Raw genomic sequence first — 19,066 nt, 5'->3', positions numbered from 1 at the left:
GAAAATGCTTTTCTACGTTTGTGCCATTCTCCGATTATTTTTCTTCTTTTTCATTTTTTTTTTTATCACCTATTATATATTTTATTTGTCGTTTTGCACTCGACGATTTAGTCCGTAATCATTTTCACTGGTGTAAGTGTTATTGTAAGCTGTATTATTCTCCAAATCTATAGTATATTGTTTTGCTTTTTTTTTTTCTTTTTTTCCCTTGAATTTATTTACTTTAATTTGTTTTTTAAATTGTGATATAAATTTTCTAGATTTTTATTTTTAACAAAAATAATAATTGTTTGAAAATTATTTTATTATTTACTATTTATATGTTTATTGAATTTTTAAAAATAAATTTTGTATATAGCTATTTTGAATAAAAAATGGACCCGTTATAATATTATTTTTTTATTATATATATATTATTAATATTTACAAGTTTTTCATATACAATTTGATCAACAGTTCAAAGAACCGTAGGGGATTTTTAAATTTGTAAAAAGTTGAAAATCGAGGTTTGCATAATTAATATATCTTTTTTTTTATTTTTTCCCCTTCATTTGTAAAATACCATTTTCTTTTTTCGAAACATGAAATTGATAGAATTTGTTTATTTATTTTTTTTATATATTTTTATATTTAGAAAGAGGGATGATCAAATGTATACGCAAAGATTGTCTGTCTCGAAGATTCTTGACTTTATATCATATTTTTTTTAATTTGATGCCATTCAATAATTTAAGGTGCTTCTTTTGATTTACCGTACGCAATTTTCCAACCCCGAATCATCCATTCACGTTATTGCCACCCACCTTTCCATTTTCCTCCCTATCTACTGGCATTGTTTCTTCAATCAAGCCAGTCGAAGTTGAGCCCGAAACTCGAGATGTCGTATTTGTTTTTTATTTTTTTTATTTTTATAATAAAAGTTTTTTTTTTTTATAAAACATGAGAAATCATTTTTTTTTTGCTTTTTCTTTTTTCCTTTTATTTCATTAATAAAATTCTGGCACGATGAGAAATCGGAAAAAGACTGTTAAACTTTGCAGAGAAATGTGAGATTGGGATGGTAATAATAAAATGAAAAAATATCATTGAGTTTACAGTGAGATTGGAAGACCATACAAAGTTGAATTGGCGAAAAAAAAAGAGACATATATAACTTGACAAGAAGGCACGTAAAGAAGGGTACATCTCAATGCCTGAAGGAGGGTTAAAAATTCCAGATTGAATAACATTGTAATATCAAATTCCACATTTTACTGTTAGTAAAAAGAAAAAATAAAAATTGAAAATATTCACAGTGTGTTATTGGAATTCATCGGGTTTTTTCAATGCCAATGGAATGTAAATCAGTCAAAGACATTTCAAAATAAAAAAAATAAAAAATTACAAGACACTTGATAATAAAAGAAAAAAAAAACCAAATAAATAATTATTTAAAATAAATTTTCATGTATTTACAATTAATAAATAAAATTAACTATAAAATAATTTAACTGAAGTAAATATCAAGATGAATATTTTAATTTTATCCAATGAATCAAGTTCAATTTTCTCTGTATTATTTATATTTTAAATATAAACATTTTTCATTTTTTTACAACTCCGAAATATACCATCTGGAAGAGTTGAAAATTTGTTTGAACGTAAATTCACTGTTTCAAGTTTTGTCAATTCTTTAATTTTTCCAAGGCTATCATGTGTCAACTCGTTGCTTTTTAAATTAAGATGTTTCACCGATTTAACTGGTAAAGCATTAAATTCAATGACACTGATTTCATTGTTATTCAAATACAACTTTTGCAGATACTCCAGATGTTGTAAAGATTTTTCTGTATTGTAATAATTATATTATTAATTTATATTTGAAAAAAAATTAATGATTTAAATATAAAATTTGAAGATTTAACAAAAAATACTATACCTCCAATAATGGTCAATGAATTGTAACCAAGATTTAATACTCGTAGTTTTTTTAAATTTCTAAATAAATTTATATCAATATGTGTTTGTCTGTTATGGCTTAAATCAAGTACCTCAAGATTATGTAAATTTTGAAATACACCAGGATTGATGTTAGTTAATCTGTTTGATTTTAGATCCAACACAAGAAGAGCATCAAGTGTAGCAAATAAACTTCTTGGCACAGATCCTAAACGATTACAGGAAATTTTTAATGATTTTAATTTATGTAATCCATTGAATACACTTGACTCAATTGTTCTTAATCCATTCCATCTTATACGCAAGTCTTCCAATTCATTTAATCCGTTAAAAATATTTTTAGATAATTGTGTTAGTCTATTTCTCGATAAATCCAAGTATTTTAGCTTATTTAAATTACTAAAACCATTTGCCTCAAGAGACCAAATTTCACCGTGTATTAATTCCAAAAATTCAAGATTATAAAGATCTTTAAAAATTTCATTTGGCAATGATTCCAATTCATTGTCAAATAGAGTCAATTTTTTGAGATGATAAAGTCCATCAAAAATTCCTGATTCAAGACTCGTCAATGACATATCAGCTGAAAGTTCTATCAACAATTTGACATTGTTAAAAATATCTTTGGGAAGTGATGTTACTTTTGGACTTGTGATAAATAATTTTTGTAAATGTTTAAATTGATTGAATATGTTTGAAGGTAGACTCTCTACTTTGTGTAAATAAATTTCCATCATAATAATATTTTTGTATAAATCAAAATCGATTGGTTCTATCGAAGTAGAATTATAATTTCGTATAGTAAGTGTTTGAATTTTTGGTAAAGTATTGCATAATCCATTCATCAAATTAATTTTTTTAAAGTTGTTTTGAACAAGAACTGATCCAATCATATTTGTATTTTTTGAAGATTTAATTTTCATAAGTAGATCTTCACTTCCATCAATTATCACATCGTTATTTTTAATAAGATCTACTGGATTTACATAAGCTAATGAATTATTTAAAGTTAATCTCCAATCCATACACATACCGTAGAACAATAATTTATTTGAACCATTCAAACGACTTATGTTTCGAATGTACACTGTTCCTCTATCAAACAATTGAAAATAAAAATTTTCCGGTGAAAATTTAGTAAATATTTTTGATGCAATTGTGTCAATCTCGTTATTCAATATTGTTAGATTATTTACAGACTTTGTATGTTCAATAAAAATTGTTTTATTTGATAAATTACAAATTTTAAAACCCGGATATGTTAATTTATCACAATTTGATATTTTTTTAGCTGCTAGTGAATTAATAAAAACACTTTCACAAAGCAACAACAATGAAATTAAATATATCTTCATTATAAATTATTTATTACGATGTATTCATTTTATTTTACCACTTAATATAAATGTATCAACTCAAATGAGGACATTTAAGATACTCGCTATTCTTTAACATCGTTTTCTTTTTTCATTGTAATGATTACAAAAAAATTATATAATATTTAAAAGATTTGTATATGTATTTCTTTTTATTATCAATTCTACAGTATTTGTATGAGTAGATAATAAAATTTTTTTTCAAGTTTTACGTACAATCTCATATATATTTGTATATAAGTTTGATAAAAATTTTATTTGCCCTTTGACTGGACCTATCAATCATTCATGACGTCAAGTATTGAATAAAAAAAATTTATTATATATCAATTATTAATTACGTATAGTTTTAATTTTTTTTGTTAATTATTGAAATTATCATAAAAAAAATATTTTCAAAAATGTCAATAAGATGTTTGAGTGAAAAAAACAATGTATAAAATAAATTTCACGAGGTCAATATTAATCGATTATTACAAAACTATTGCAGAGTCGGATAAAGCTGGCATTTATATAATATTTTTATATTTTTTGATGATAATTGCCTGGCAACGATAAAACGATGCTCGATGTATATTAATTATTGACTTGACCCTCGATGTAACACGAAGTTCATGTCGTATATATAAGAGGGGCGAATAACGATGTGTTCAATGTATAAAAAGGGGTATAGAAAAATATATAAAAGAATATACACAAGATACACGTCACGTGATAATTGCATTTTTTAAATTGTATGCTTAGCACTCTGATCGACTGACGATAGTGATACAGTCTATTGTCTGTCTTCGATTATTATATTTTAAATTAAAAAAAGAAAAAACAACTAAACGACCAGATGTTCAAACAAAGTATAATAAAATAATAATCACAAGATCAAGCTTGAAGTAAAATCTTTAAACATAAAAAAAAAAACCATTGTATATTTTTCATGAATAAACAAATGAAATATCAATAATAATTATTATTATTATAATAAAATCAATGATAAATTATTGTTGATAATTGATCAAGTATAAAATTAATTTTTATGTAACATGGTAAAGGTAAATTGATTGAGATAACATTTGCATAGTAGAATAATTATTGCTGGCAGGGGTAGAAAGGCGATGAGTTGCACACGCAGTGAATATACATATATATGTATATATAAATTAGGCCATCATACTATCGCACAGAGATAAGAACTAGAATGGTTATACTGACCACCGGACAGTCTATGATTAATAATTACTTAAGCTTTTATCAGATCGTCAGAAGTACAATATACAGACACTGGCTTACTCGTACACATATATGTATCTTGACAATATACTGCACTTCTTGCATATATATAATACCATTAATTTAAAATAATAATTTTATAAAATCACTGCTTAAATGTCATTAAATAAATGATAGTTAAAAATTAAACTTGAGATAGTAAAATAACAATGAAAATTAAAATTTCTTTGAATAATTATTCAAAGAATATAATTTTAATTTATTTATATTTCATTTTATATATAAATTTAATTATTATTATTTTTTTTGTAGTATATTTTACAGTTTGTTTTATTAAAAAACATGATAAATGTAAATTATATGTTGCATTTTATTTGTGTCCACTATTTTCTCAACTTTTGCACCCTTGTATATGCAAATTTTATTAATAACGAGTTAACAGTTTATTTGAAATTGTATATATGAAGTTTGTGATTTTTATATCATATACCTTTATTTATAATCATGTTTATTTTACATGTAGTCACGCGAAATATAAACAATGATTTGTTGATTACAATATATTTATTTGTTTTTTTTATTTTTCAATGAAAATAAATTTAATAAAAAAATAAACAAAAAGATTTTTAAAAAATCTAATGATGAGTGTTCCTAAATCTATAGATATAAAAGTTGAATACCCTGAAGTTTACACAATTCCCTGATGAGAATTCGCAACTTGATGATTTCTTTGGGTCGTCTGTGTTTTATATATATATAGGTATATATTATGCGCCCCAAGTGCCACACTGAGGGCTCCAAACCCGTGCTCAGCTAATCGAAGTTTCTCTAAAAGTTAATCAATCGATCCTCACTTACTCACTCACATCTCGTTGAACAAGTAAAATAGAAGAGGATGAGAAATAACGTAAAATGATGCTGGCCATATATCCCATGAGAATTGTCCGTGAATAGGACCAGTTGGTGGTGGACGTTGCCCGTATTTGATTGTTTAATTAGTAAGATGACCTAGACGATATAGTCGAATATTCACCAAGCTTTCCCACCGGAGTATAATATATATATGTGGCAAAGAGATGAGGTATATAAGAGAGAAAAGTAAAGTCGAGTGATGGTATACATATAATTTGGTTTTTGGTAAGGGTGTGTAAAATGTGCAAAGGAATGAAAACCAAGATTTTGTGATCAAAAACACAGAGTAAACCATCAGTACTAGAATCTGAGAATGGGTTATAAATATATGTACAACACATACACACACCAATAGAGAGCATCAGTGAGAAAATACATCCGCTTGAGATGTCTGATTCTGTGATGTCTATATATGTAAGTATCTGTTGTTGCTGTTGTTGTTGTTGTTATATATGTGTTTGAAATTTCTTAGTTGTTGTTTTTGAATGTATATGTATATATACAATAAATATATCAACTACAAAGAGCAAGAGAAATAGATAAAGAGAATGGGTATTAATTCGTATCCTCAATTACCCTTTGTCTTGGGCACAGGTTGGTCCACTTGTTAAGACACCGCCACTGTTTGTCTTGAGAAGCATTCAGACAAACACTATTCCCTTGTATTTTCACAAGAAGAAATGGTGAGAAGATGTTGTAAAATATGTAGTAGTAGGTATATGAGTTTGTCTACTGCAAGTGGTAGAGGTCTAAGGTTGTTTCGGTTTGGTGCTTTACATACGTTTGTAAACCGGAGACGAACTGCCTGCCGGTTTGTACTACTGATCGTTGTGGTCTTGGGCGTTGCGCGTATCCGGTTTAAACTTAATTTCCTATGTCCAATTTTCTCTCTACTCATATTGTATTGTATTGTATCAAAAACCAAATATATATATTAAGACATAGATATCTAACCATCTATCTACTCGAATGTGATCTTTATGTTGCTTAACCAAACAACAATTTGTAAACCAAGTTTCATGTAACTTTGTATACTCTGTATCTATATACAAAATAGATTATTTTTTGTTTTTTTTTTTTCTCTTATTAAATAATTTAATAATAGTAATTAATTGTTTTAGTATTTGGGATTGTAGTAGTTGTACAAGTTTGGATTTGAAATATAAACAAAAAAAAAAAATGTCAAGTTGATTGACTCCTTGGGGAATAAGATGAGCTATATTTATATGAAAAAGTCAGCAGACCAAGGAGGTAGGAGTCTGATATCGTGGCAAAATCCTGTGTAAACATTTGCAATGGATTTGGCGGGCTATTCAAACGGTTAAATTCTCTTAAGAATTTTGTTTTCACTAGGGAGAAAGATTCTTCAACTCTAATAATATATATATATTTTATTAAACTGTGTACATCAACCCTCCTTCTTCTTACACAACTCAATTTTCTTATATTCCTTTAAATTTTCTTAAACCCCAATTTTGTAACTCTTCAAAATTCTCAACTTTCTCATTTTCTTACTATTATTTCAAAAAGTCTATATCAGTTTTCTTTGTATTTCTAACAATTGATATTCTTAACACTGTGTAAAGATACAATTTAACCCCTCGTCAATTTTAAACAAATAATACACCAAAAACTGTGTGAAATTTTTTTTTTTTTTTTTATATAAAATTAAGGGTTAATTGCAATTTTTTCTTTTTTCTATTTTTGTTTCTGAAATAAATATATATGTATGAAGCATACAGCTATCTGTTTTAATTTGTAATTAAATAGCTAGAATGAATATAAATATGCCAGAAAAACTTGGCTGATAACAGCGATGCGGGTGTGTGTTTATATTGAAAATAATAACGAGAGAAATAAAAAAAATAAAACAATATATATATTAAAAAAGAAAAAAAAAAAAGTAATACGGCTTATTTGCGTGCAGTCGAAAAGTTCTTGCAAGGCTGATTGCATGTTTCGACATTGATAATTGCTTTTTTTAACTTATTGTATTTTTATTTTATTTTTCCTATTCACTGTACCGCAAAAGTAGCGATATTTATTATTATTTTTTTTTTTTTTGTACTTTTAAATATGTTTATTTTTAATTTCAATGTTTCTTTTTTTTTTTTTTTTTTTACAAATGTACATATACGTTTGTTGGAGTTTATTAAGGATTCCAGGGTAGAGAAGGCATTGGGGTAAATTTATGCCGACGAATTTTGTGATAAAATAATATAGATTACGAGGTGATGTGGTTACAGCCAAAGATTGTGTCCAGACCGAGAAACATAACTCGGAAAACCACAACATGCTATATTAATAAGCAACGTGAAAGGAGAAACAAATGGCTCTCTTGTAAATTTGATGCTATACACAATTTATAAATTAGTAAAAAGTTTTGTTGATCGATGGATAGCGTGATAATCATTGTATTTCGATAAATTCTATTCTTATTTTCTCAATTCATTCTTTACAAGTAAAAAGGGAATAATAAAAAAATTAAAAAAAAAAAAAAAAAGATTGAACACCAGCATCATCTTTCTCGTTGTCTACGTTTGCAAATGTAACATGCAATCACGAAACAAATTATCATCGATAATAATGAGTAGAAAAAATGTACAAATAAAATAAACGATATTTCCGGTAAATCATATTCCGACTTGAAAAAAAAAAAGGAATCATTCAAACGTAGAAAAATTTCAAATAAACGGTCGCTATTTTTTTTTTTTTTTTAAAAAGATTATTCGCGTGTATATAAAAAAATACGTGGTGAATCGTGTTTTATATCCGGCCGATAATTACGTGTTACCCTCGAAAAAAAAAGAAGAAGAAATATAATAAATTTAAAAAGAAAAAATAATTTTTTAAAAATAAAAAAAATTATTCTTGTTGGTTAAAATATATCGCAATATTCACGTCACGATACAGTTATTATCGACATGAACTCTCTTTTTAAACTGCACAAACATTTGTGAATTAATCAAATTCATAATGAACCTAATAAATAATAAACAATATAAAAAAAATAAATATAATTTTTATATTATTTATTATTAACATAAGACTATTGAATAATTCATATTTTTTTCTTGAATATAAATAAATAAAATATATATATTTAATATTAAATTAAAATTTGTAGCATCTTTTGTAAATTTTTACATAATACATAAACTGACATTTCACGAAATGTAAAATGGAATAATTCATGAAACAGTCTATCGTTGGTTATATATATTCGCAAATTTTCGATTCTAGTAAATGTGTACTTTGAAATTCAATTCCCAGTGACTCGATCTTACAAAGTCCCCGTGTGAAATTGAACGAAATGGACATTTTCAAGGTTGTATAAAAGGGGATGATGACAGTAATAATCACAATGACATACCGTCAAATCAACTTGTATAAATTCACATTGATATAAATTTAAATTTTTTATAAAGTCAAAAAAACAAAAAATGAAAAAAAATAAAAAAATAAACTAAATAAATAAATAAATAATTAAACAATAAAAATAATTCCAATAAAAAAATTAAAAAATATATAAAATAATCGACTGAAAGATGGTGTCATCTAGTGGCCAAGACTAAAAGTTTATATTCAGTGAGAAGGGGTTAGAGAAAGCTCAAAGGCGTCAACCACCACCCTCTTTTGCGGGGTAATAGTGGAGGAAAGGTAGATAAAGATAAAAAATAAAAAAAAATAAATAACAATAATAAAGAAAGAAAGGGTGGTGGATATAAAATGGGCATTGAGAGTAGAATGCCGTTAAAATAAGGGGATGAGGAGAAAAAGGAAGAGAGAACACTTTGCGATATACGAATGTCGAATGACTAATATGTTTGAAACAATGGGCTCGTATACGATGGACGCGTATCCGGGCATCCGGGTCGAATAAAACGTCAATGCACCACTCAAGCATTTTCATATCGGTTATACTTATGAATTATACTGTGAGTGACCTACACCAATGTCTTTTACACGTGTATTTGTTGCTAAATAATAATAATATATTTTATAAATGCAGGGGTTGATTTTGTTTAGCTCTATGTCAACTAGATCCATAGAGATGAATTTTCATATGACATATGGTGAATTAATTTATTATTATTGGAATGCTATTTATTATTTTATGTCATTTATTTATCTAATAAAAGAAAAAAAAAAAAGCATGAAGAATATAATTCAATTTATTCATGGTACATTCCTAATGATTCTATTGCATTCCTTTGAGCTTTTATTGCACGGAGATTATTATTTTATGCTGTGTATTTTAATTTTTTTAATTTTGATATTTTTTATTTATTTATATCAATCGTTTACATTCTTTATGATTCTATTATTATTATATATTTTCATTTGAAAATTAAATGAAAGCTTTTAGTTTTTTATATTTATATTTTTTCGAAAATTTATGTGACATTTATCACAATTTTTATTTGAATGATAATATATAGAAACCCTACCAATATATATTATTGAATTTTTTAAGGATAAATTTTTTTTTTTTTTTTACTTTATTTCATTTTGACTTTATTATTATTATTATCATCATCATCAGTGTATTTTTTTATTTTATATATATGAAAGTTCAAAGCTTGGGGATAAAACAGTGTGAGGACGTTGTCCGGGAGCTTGGTTGATTGCTTCGCTTTCCCCTGGTGCCTTAAAATTGACGTCATATTCGTTATCCTTTCGACCCTTCTTCCTGGTATTTCCCCCACCACCCCTCTTATATTTTTTCTACCTCATTCCAACTATATATGAACGTCGTCTCGGTGATTCAAAACCCTTCTCCCATCTCACATGTGCTCAACAAAATATACATACACATATTATATTATACATGTGAACAGATGAAAAAGGAGTATAGAATATTTTTGATATAGAAAGCATCACTGTGGTTTCACATAGATATAGATATATTATATAACAAATGCAAAATCTGCTCAGAAAGAGAGAAGAATTTCCGTTTTTCCTTTTCTGGACTTTACTGGGCTTGGTTCTCTGTTACTAATCCATGCAAAAACCGGAATATCTTTATCCCTCTTGGCGACGTATTTCCGGTATAAACTCTAGTCTACCGAGATGATGTGTCTGTCGGTACTCACTCCCTATCATCAGCGTTAAAAAAAAAAAATACCGAATTTCAAGATGTCGATAAATTATTATTAATATAAATATTAATAATAAATATAAACTCACTTATTACTAAATAAAAATATAATAAAGAAAAATAAATAAATATTATATACGAAATTATTGTATGAAAAATTTTGAATTGTAGAAAAAAAGATGGTGGTTGAAAATGAAAGAAATATATTTAAAAAAAATAAATAAAAAGAGGGTGGTAGGTAGGGTGAGATTTGTCCGATGAAAAGCAAAAAGGAAGGAGATGATGACGGGATGAAAAAAGGGGTAAGGGGATGACTGTACAAGAGATGGTTTGAAAACGCGAAATACGAATATGAGAATTAAAGCCGTCGAAGGAATTAAAGCATATATTTGTATGTGTGTGTATATGAAAAAAGAAGGGATGAATCTCTCAAACCAAGAGAAAGAGAGAATCAGTGATAGGTAAAAGATAAAGAGAAAGGCCGCGCGCGCGTTCGTCTGACCATAGCTTGACTCATTCTACTTTTTTAATATTATCACATATACACACATAGATCTACTCACATCATATCTTTATACTTTATATATTTATAGTATATGAGAGCATATCTAGATATACATGCACCATGTCCGCGGGCTCAAATATCGAGGATCAGATCTGCTGTCCTCATCCTTTATTTTTTTTATTTTTCTCCCCATTCTCCCTTCGTCTGACCCTTTTTTTTTTTCCCTCACTGTAAAACCCCTTTCCACCTTTTCGCGGTCATCTGCTGCTTTTCTCGGATCCCCACGATATGGCTTCTCGTATCTCATTAATCCTGGCAGCTCCGATAATTCCTGTCCCGAGGAAATTTTTTTTTATTTATTATTTTTTTTTTCTTTTTATATATTATATATATTATTTTATTTAAAAAATATATATATTTCAACAAAATTAAAAAAAATAAAAAACTCTGTCGATGCTTCAATTCAAGTGTTTAATATTATTTTTATATAATATTAAATGAAATTTTTCTATTCATTATAATTTTTTTAAAAATAAATTTTCTATTTTTTTAAAATATATTTTATATGGATATAAAAAGAAAAAGAAAATAAAATTTACGATAAAAAAAAATGTAAAATATGATACTTGCATGTCTGTTGATAGAGTCATAAATAAATTATTTTAAAAAATTGAAAAGAGTGTAAATTTTAAAGGTGAAAAAGAGACATGTCACAAAGTCAGCAGTATGACAATAAATTTTTGAGTTAGATAGACAATATGCATATGTATATCCATATCAATCACTTTATACTCTTGCTGGAGTCTGGGCTTTATATATGAAAATAATAATTTCTACTTTAGAATTATACCATCACCTCCTGATGGTGTTCAATGTGGTTACAGCCACAACCCTTCAAATAGTTCGACGAGACGCGTAAGTTTCTCGTGACCATAAGGGGTCACACAGAGTAGGTGGTGACTGGGCGGTTTTGCTTTCTGATGCTTTGTACATATATATCACTAACCGATGTTTCAGATTGATAATTTATGTATGTTAATTATTACCATGCGGTCTCAGCACAGTTTCAAACTAATACGCGACCAATTTCATATTGTTGATATATATGTTTATTGCAACTTGATATATGCTGAATAATCCATTTCACTTTTTACCCTTAGCTCAGATAAATTAAACAAAAAAAAAAAAACTTGCTTTCTTATTCATAAATAGTAAATAAAATAATATATTTATCGTTTTTTAGTCACAGAAAGACACGTCGACATACAAAACAATTATTAAATAAAAAAAAACTCTCTGTGTATTTAACAACGGAAACTCAATGCACGTTTTAAAGTTACACTTACATTGAGGAAAAAAAAATTGCATTTAACCAAAAAAGTAAAAATGAAGAGAACAAAAAAAAATGAATTTAAAAAATGATAAAAATGTTGAAAAAAAAAAAAAGTAAATAAACAACAATAATCATGAAGAAAATTCATGTGCCTCAAGGCAGAGTTTGTATTTCCGTCTGGCGTATGCAATTTTTCATTTATATATTTTTTAATTTTAATTTTTATATTCTTGATGGCATTTATTTATATCTACCAAATGGTAAAACGTCACCATATCATTAAAATGGAGATATTGACAATGGTGAATGAGATGAATCCATAGGTGTGAGTTTATATATATTAATATATGACGTATGTGTTGATGATGCTGTATGAAATGGTGAAAAGCCAGAGAGATTCAGAGATTATTATTTTATATATGAGATATATAAGTAAGCAAGTGGATGAAAAGAGCCCAGAGGGGGTCTAGATTGTCTTCTCACTTTAGATCAATGGTAATATTGAACAATTGTCTTTTAGATGCGGGTTTTGAAATGAGAAACGACGAAAGACAATCAGCCTTTATTGAACAATGCGTAGCTTAATGACGTATATCAACTCAGTCACCTTCTCGACACTGACATTTCTGACGACATGATAAATCCCTCATGAATTCTAAATCCAAAACCATTCATCTCGCATGAATATTGATTTGTTTTTTTTTTTCTTTTGTTGATTTTAAAAATGATATTAAAACGTATATAAATTTATTTATAAATAAATAAATATATATATAAATTTTAATGATTGTAAATAAATTTTGGTAACCACACAAGTTGGCAATGGCATTGCCGAGACAAAGTTTGTGTGTTATAGAGATCAATAATTTATGTAAATGTGTACGAGGCAAGGGCGCTACCTTCCAGTACGTGTGGCGGTGAGTTACAGCTGGGGGAAATAGAATGTGCGACGACGAAAGCGAGTATGCCAAGAAGAAGTATGGGGAATTTGAGTTTATGGCTGAGGAAGATTCGCAACACGAAGGGGTTTGACGTTCAACCCTTTTCATCGATTGTACTTTGCTCTTTCATCCGGCGTTTCGTTCAAACGACTATCCACCTTTATCACAACTACCACCCTCTGCTTATTTCTTTCAACTATAGCTCTTTATATTTTTTTTATATTTGTTTTTTTTTTTTTTTCTTTTCTTCTTCGTCTTCCTCAGCCTACCGGAATCATGAACCGCTGAAAACTACTACCACTAATGCTTGATAATGTTTCCGGGCTTCATCTCTAATCGAAATAAATGACATGGCCAATTTTTTCCTTTTTTTTATATTTATAATTTTTCCTGTGAAGAAATAAAGGAATATTGATTTATTGACTCACCGAAAAATGATGAATTGTCGATGAAAAAGTTAATCATCATTTGGAAGACTCAATTTTCTATAAAAAATAATAAATTTATATCATGTTAATTATTTTACCAAAGTATAGTGAAATAAAATTATTATATTTATATTTATTTTTTTTTTTAAATGAAAATTTAATTGTTGATTTATCAACTTACCCAAAAATGATGGATTGTCGATGAAGAAACAAATGATAATTTTCCAGATCCAATTGCTAGATAAAATAAATATGTTTTTATTTAATTTGTTGATAATATTTTTTTTTTTTTTTTTGTTAATACAAATTTATTTATTTACTCACCGAAAATATTTAGTGTAAAGTGTTGACACAATAATTGTTAGGTTATCATGGTGGGGCAAATAAGCTTGTCTCCAAATTATCTGAAAAATAAATAAATTAATTTTCATTAAATTTCTTTTATTTTTTTTTATTTTAATTATTAATTTTTTTTTTTTTTGTAAATAAAAAAAAGTTGTTAGTTTATTAACTCACAAAAAATGAATGAATTGTTGTTGATAAGGAAAATAATTTATTTTCCTTTGAATTGTTTCTACAAATAAGAAAAAACAAAAATTAAATTTGTTATAAATAATCATTCTAATGTAATAAAACAAAATCGCTAACAATTTTTTTTTATTAAAGTAAAGACAATTGTGGCTTTACTTACGTTAGTTGCAAAAAAAAAAATGTTGTAGTTCAAGGCCAAATGAATTTTGTCGACGCAATTATCCAAAAACATTTTTAATTTATTTAAATTTATTTTATTAACGATAACAATTAATAAATTAAAACAAATAAAATAACACACACTGAAGAATAATAATTTGTTGCTTGAAGTACTCCAATGACATCATAAAAACTTGAGCGAAATAAAAAAATAAAAAACAACTGCGTCATACAAACATGTTTGACCAGTTTTTGCGTATGAAAAAAATGATAATCAATATTTTTGGGGCAGGTCGTGGGGGGCACACTTGAGTGTGTGTGCTTCACAAAATGGCTCGCGTCTTTTTAGTTCGTATGTGCTCTCTCTCTCCTGGTCATTTCGCGCTTCAAATATTTTATATTTTTTGGTGTTATAAATTAACAATTAAAAATTTTGTTTAATTATTGTTGAAAAGAAAAAAATTTCTAATTTAATGTTGATAAATATAAACTTTGAGATGAAAAAAAAATCCAGTGATGATTCAATCAATTAATTCAAACAAAGGTGAGGTTATGATTGTTATATTTTAGAGGCTGCTGACTCATAATTACATATTGTTAATTATTTTATTTTGTAAATAATAATAATTCATTGTTAGAATAATAAATATTATTTTTTTAAATAATTAACAAGCATAAATAAGTGATATAAATTTTATTTTTACAGACAATTTTATCAAAGCTTTGATAATTCCAAGCTGGAAGATTTGACTATCAAGTGTAAAAAAAAATTTTTACATAAATATTCAATAAAAAAATTCAATGATGACATCATCAATAGATCTAAATAAAAAGGCAAGTCTATTTTATTTTGTTTTTTTATTGACCATAATCTCGCAGTTTAATTTTATTTAAAAAAATATTAAAAAAAAATTAATTATGACAAATTTAATTGAAACAAAATTGTTGTTTTTTCTCATTTAGACAATTCAAAGTAAACTTCAACAACAAGTCATTGAATGACCAATCATTTTATATTTACAAAAAAAATAAAATAAATTTTATTTAATGATTAAAATAAAAAAATTATCAACAACAAATTTAATTGAAATTAATTGATTTATTTTTCAGATGCTGGCATGTTCATTTGGCTCATCATGATACATCAACAACAAAAATATTTTTGCTGATGACATGAACAATAGATGTAAGAAAAAAAGTAAGTTTATTTTTATATGTACATATAAAATTATTTTAATTGACAAAAAAATAATGTTAAAATCAATTTGATTCTTCATGGCCAATGACAAGCAATATAACAAGTGACACAAACTTGATATTTGCAAGAAATATTTTTTAATAATTTCAAGTGGACAGTAAGAACTAGCTGGATAAAAAATATATCTCTACCCTTTCATAATAATTCCCCTTTATACTTGAAATACATCTACACATGTAGAAGCTTGGTACAGGACCCCCTGTCCTTTGATCCCCTCAATAATCAATATATTCTAACATAACTACAACCAATGGCCACCCCAACAAATTTGAATACGCCCGAAATATTTCCTCGTATATCCTTTGTTCCTCGATGAAAAATTAATACCATTGAATTGATTTTTTTCTTTTTATTTTAGCTCTCTTTGTGTCCAAAGCACCATCATGTCAAATTGGACGAACTGACTAAAACAAAAGTTTAAATAAATTGTACGTGTCATGACTCAAAGTACGTATTCTTCTTAACTTTTTTTTTTATTTATCTTTTGTATTGTTGATCTTATTTTTTATTTATTTATATATATATATTTTATTTTTTTTAGATTGGAAAATCCTCTTCGAATATTCTGTACAATCCACTTAGTCAAGTATCATAGTGTGATACATGGAATAGTGATGATGGCGTTGCTTGCTTCATTCAAAAAAATAAAAACAGGGTAAGTAAAATATACACCATGCTATACGTTACCACCATCACGAGTCACTCGACATTTTTCCCAAAGGAGTTTCCAACGAAAATCCCATTACAAACTTGGTCGGTTTCATGACAAACAAAAATACCAATAAGTTGATGCCTTTTTTTTTTACCTTTATCATCATCCAGAGAGGATGATATATATATTTTTTTTCTCTTTGCCAGTTGATGTCTCATTCTATCTATATTCTTTCATTATATCGGCGATGTATATATATTTTTGGCGTAGTTTATTTTGTATACACGCCAAGAGAAAATTTTCACATGAATATGTAAATCCTTATTTTCATATCGAGTGCATAACACAAACCAAAAATCTACCTCTCAAGAAATAACACAAGGGATTTATCTTTTACCTTGTGTTTCGAGTTATAAATATAAATTTAAATATCAATATTTATTTATATTATTAATTAAAATTAAATTATTAATTTTATATCAACAAAATAAAAATAATATTTTTTGTTGATTTATTTATATTTATTTTTATTTTTATTGACGATTGAGTTTAAATTTTGAGACAAAAGTATTATTGTGTTCAGTCAAGTTGAGCCTACTTGATCCTCCTGTACATCGATGGAAAAAATTGAACGATATTCCCACGGATAAGTTTATTCTCAACCACAAGAGAGCCAATCTTTTGGAAGACAAAATTCTACTACTGTCTGTCCCCTTGCATATATACTCAAAGATTCAAAAGACCCATGATATTTATAGGCTGGATTTAAAGTATAAAGTCGTGGATAAAGCTGGTGGTACGTTCGACTCGTGTTCCCATTTTTTTTTATTTTTTTAAACTCAGACAATTGAGAGTATTTTTGTGGTAAATTCCAATCGTAAAAAATAGAAAAGAAAAAAAACCCCTCAGTGTTTATCATCATGACCACTGTCATATAGCCCAGGGAGGTTTTATTTTTTATTTTATATTTTTATCAAGCAGTTTAAAAGCGGAAAATTGACTTATAAAAGAAAAAAAAAAAAAGGCAATAAATAAAAACAAATAAATAACATTGTATTTTTATCAAGATATTTTAAAGAAAATAAATGTTTAAGGAATGGAAGATTGCTTGGAGGTGTTATGTAAATTGGCAGCTGGTATTCACCGAATCGGAATTCAGAGATGGGGTCGTCTCATCCAAGTTCGAAGACGAAATCGAAGATGGAATGCTAAATAGCCGAAGGGCTAGACAACCAGCGTCTTCTTGGATAGCATCAAACTCAACAACTCGTTCACTGAATCTATTCATATATATATATTGAGCTCTTACTTGATGTTCTCACACTCTATGTGAAGCGAGACTGTACGCATTTAGATAAGTTAAACTATAAATTAGACGGATCACTAGTAGCTACTCTTGGAAATGTTGTCGACATCTGAATATGAATGATTTATAAATGCCCAGAAAGCAATATACAGATGCCAATAATATTAACACTCTGAGAAATACTGACAAGACATTTACCTGTCATTTATAAATATTCATTAAATTTGCTGAATTTATCTGGTCTTGTCATGTACAACATTTCATTTTTTTTTTTTGGTAAGTTATTAAATGAATAATTATTCTTTTTTTAATTAAAAAAGAAAAAAAAAATGATAATTGAAATAAAAAAATGTATCAATAACAAATTTAATTCTAACTAATTGATTTATTTTTCAGATAATTTGCTGACAAGTTCATTTGGCCCATCATGATAAATTAACAAGAAAAATATTTTTGGTGAGTCATTAAATAAATAAATAAATTATTTGCATTATTCGTTTCAGTTTTTTTCGACCAATTAAATATCTGAAACACGCGTCGTGTATTTAATAATAAAACAAAAATAGTTGTATAATTATTTTGTAACTTTTGAAATAATTTTAGAAGCATAGAATAATGAATTTTTTACTTGAAATATTTTTTAATATCATGATGGCTTTTGGGAAAAAGTACTGAGTTTTAGAAAATTAAAAAAAAAAATAAAAATAATTGAAATTAAATCGTAAAACTTTCAAGATGATTATATTTTAGTTTTGTTGATATTGGAACAATAATTTCATAAAATTTTTATTTAAAATATATATTTTTAAAAGAACCATGATATCGGGAAAAAAATAAAAATATAAAATTTTAATTTATTTTCTCGTCGACAATGCATCAATAAATCTAGATAATTTTTTAAATTATTTATTAGCTTGAACACGATTAAGATTATCATTAGTATTAAGAATAATTTTTTTTTTTTCTTCCAATAGTTTTTTTAATACTGAAATAATTTTTATTTCTGTATAGATGATTAAAATTTTGTAGAAGGACTTGATTTAAGATATCTTAAATATTTGAGAACGCAATCGAGCTTCAGACCATCACTAGCAGAATACTAATCACAAATAGGTATATATACATACAAATTCCACAATAGCTAATACTTCAAATCCCGTGATGCCAGTCGTTTACAAGGGGGGTTGAAATTAAATTATTGGATTAGACACACAACCCTTCTTCTATATACATTTTCAAAGGTATAATCCACGTGAAATAAAAAATTTAAATTTAATTAAAATTCAAGTTAATAAAAATATATTTTTTATTTAAAAAATAAAACAAAAATTCAATATAAAAAAAAAAAGAAAAAGTATTAAAATTATCGACGAAGGAATAAAGAGTCGTTAATTTTTTTTCA

The 19,066-nt window shown here is 26.6% G+C and overlaps 1 protein-coding gene and 1 long non-coding RNA gene across 2 annotated transcripts; one reads left to right on the top strand and one right to left on the bottom strand.

Annotated features, from left to right (window-relative positions):
- Positions 1-1,415: 1,415 nt before the first annotated feature.
- On the bottom strand, positions 1,416-3,378 carry LOC122861049 (toll-like receptor 7). The gene is made up of 2 exons (XM_044165211.1): positions 1,919-3,378; positions 1,416-1,826 (listed from the first exon to the last, which is right to left on the bottom strand). The coding sequence occupies exons 1-2, from the start codon at positions 3,291-3,293 to the stop codon at positions 1,567-1,569; spliced, it is 1,635 nt and encodes a 544-aa protein (XP_044021146.1). The 5' UTR covers positions 3,294-3,378; the 3' UTR covers positions 1,416-1,566.
- A 12,687-nt stretch (positions 3,379-16,065) lies between these two features.
- LOC122861048 lies at positions 16,066-17,546 on the top strand. The gene is made up of 3 exons (XR_006374463.1): positions 16,066-16,153; positions 16,248-16,361; positions 17,453-17,546. It is a non-coding gene; the product is annotated as an uncharacterized LOC122861048 (long non-coding RNA).
- Positions 17,547-19,066: the final 1,520 nt, after the last annotated feature.

The sequence above is a fragment of the Aphidius gifuensis genome, linkage group LG1, assembly GCF_014905175.1.
Source record: "Aphidius gifuensis isolate YNYX2018 linkage group LG1, ASM1490517v1, whole genome shotgun sequence".
NCBI lineage: Eukaryota > Metazoa > Arthropoda > Insecta > Hymenoptera > Braconidae > Aphidius > Aphidius gifuensis.
The sequence above is the reverse complement of the archived record's forward strand: the minus strand, read 5'-3'. Positions and strand labels throughout refer to the sequence as shown.

What these genes read in the sequence shown, in the direction of transcription:
- LOC122861049 (XM_044165211.1), bottom strand. Translation starts at nt 3,293, where the DNA reads ATGAAGATATATTTAATTTCATTGTTGTTGCTTTGTGAAAGTGTTTTT. An exon ending in TTCATTGACCATTATTGGAG is followed by an intron (nt 1,827 to 1,918) that starts GTATAGTATTTT and finishes ATTACAATACAG; the next exon opens with AAAAATCTTTACAACATCTG.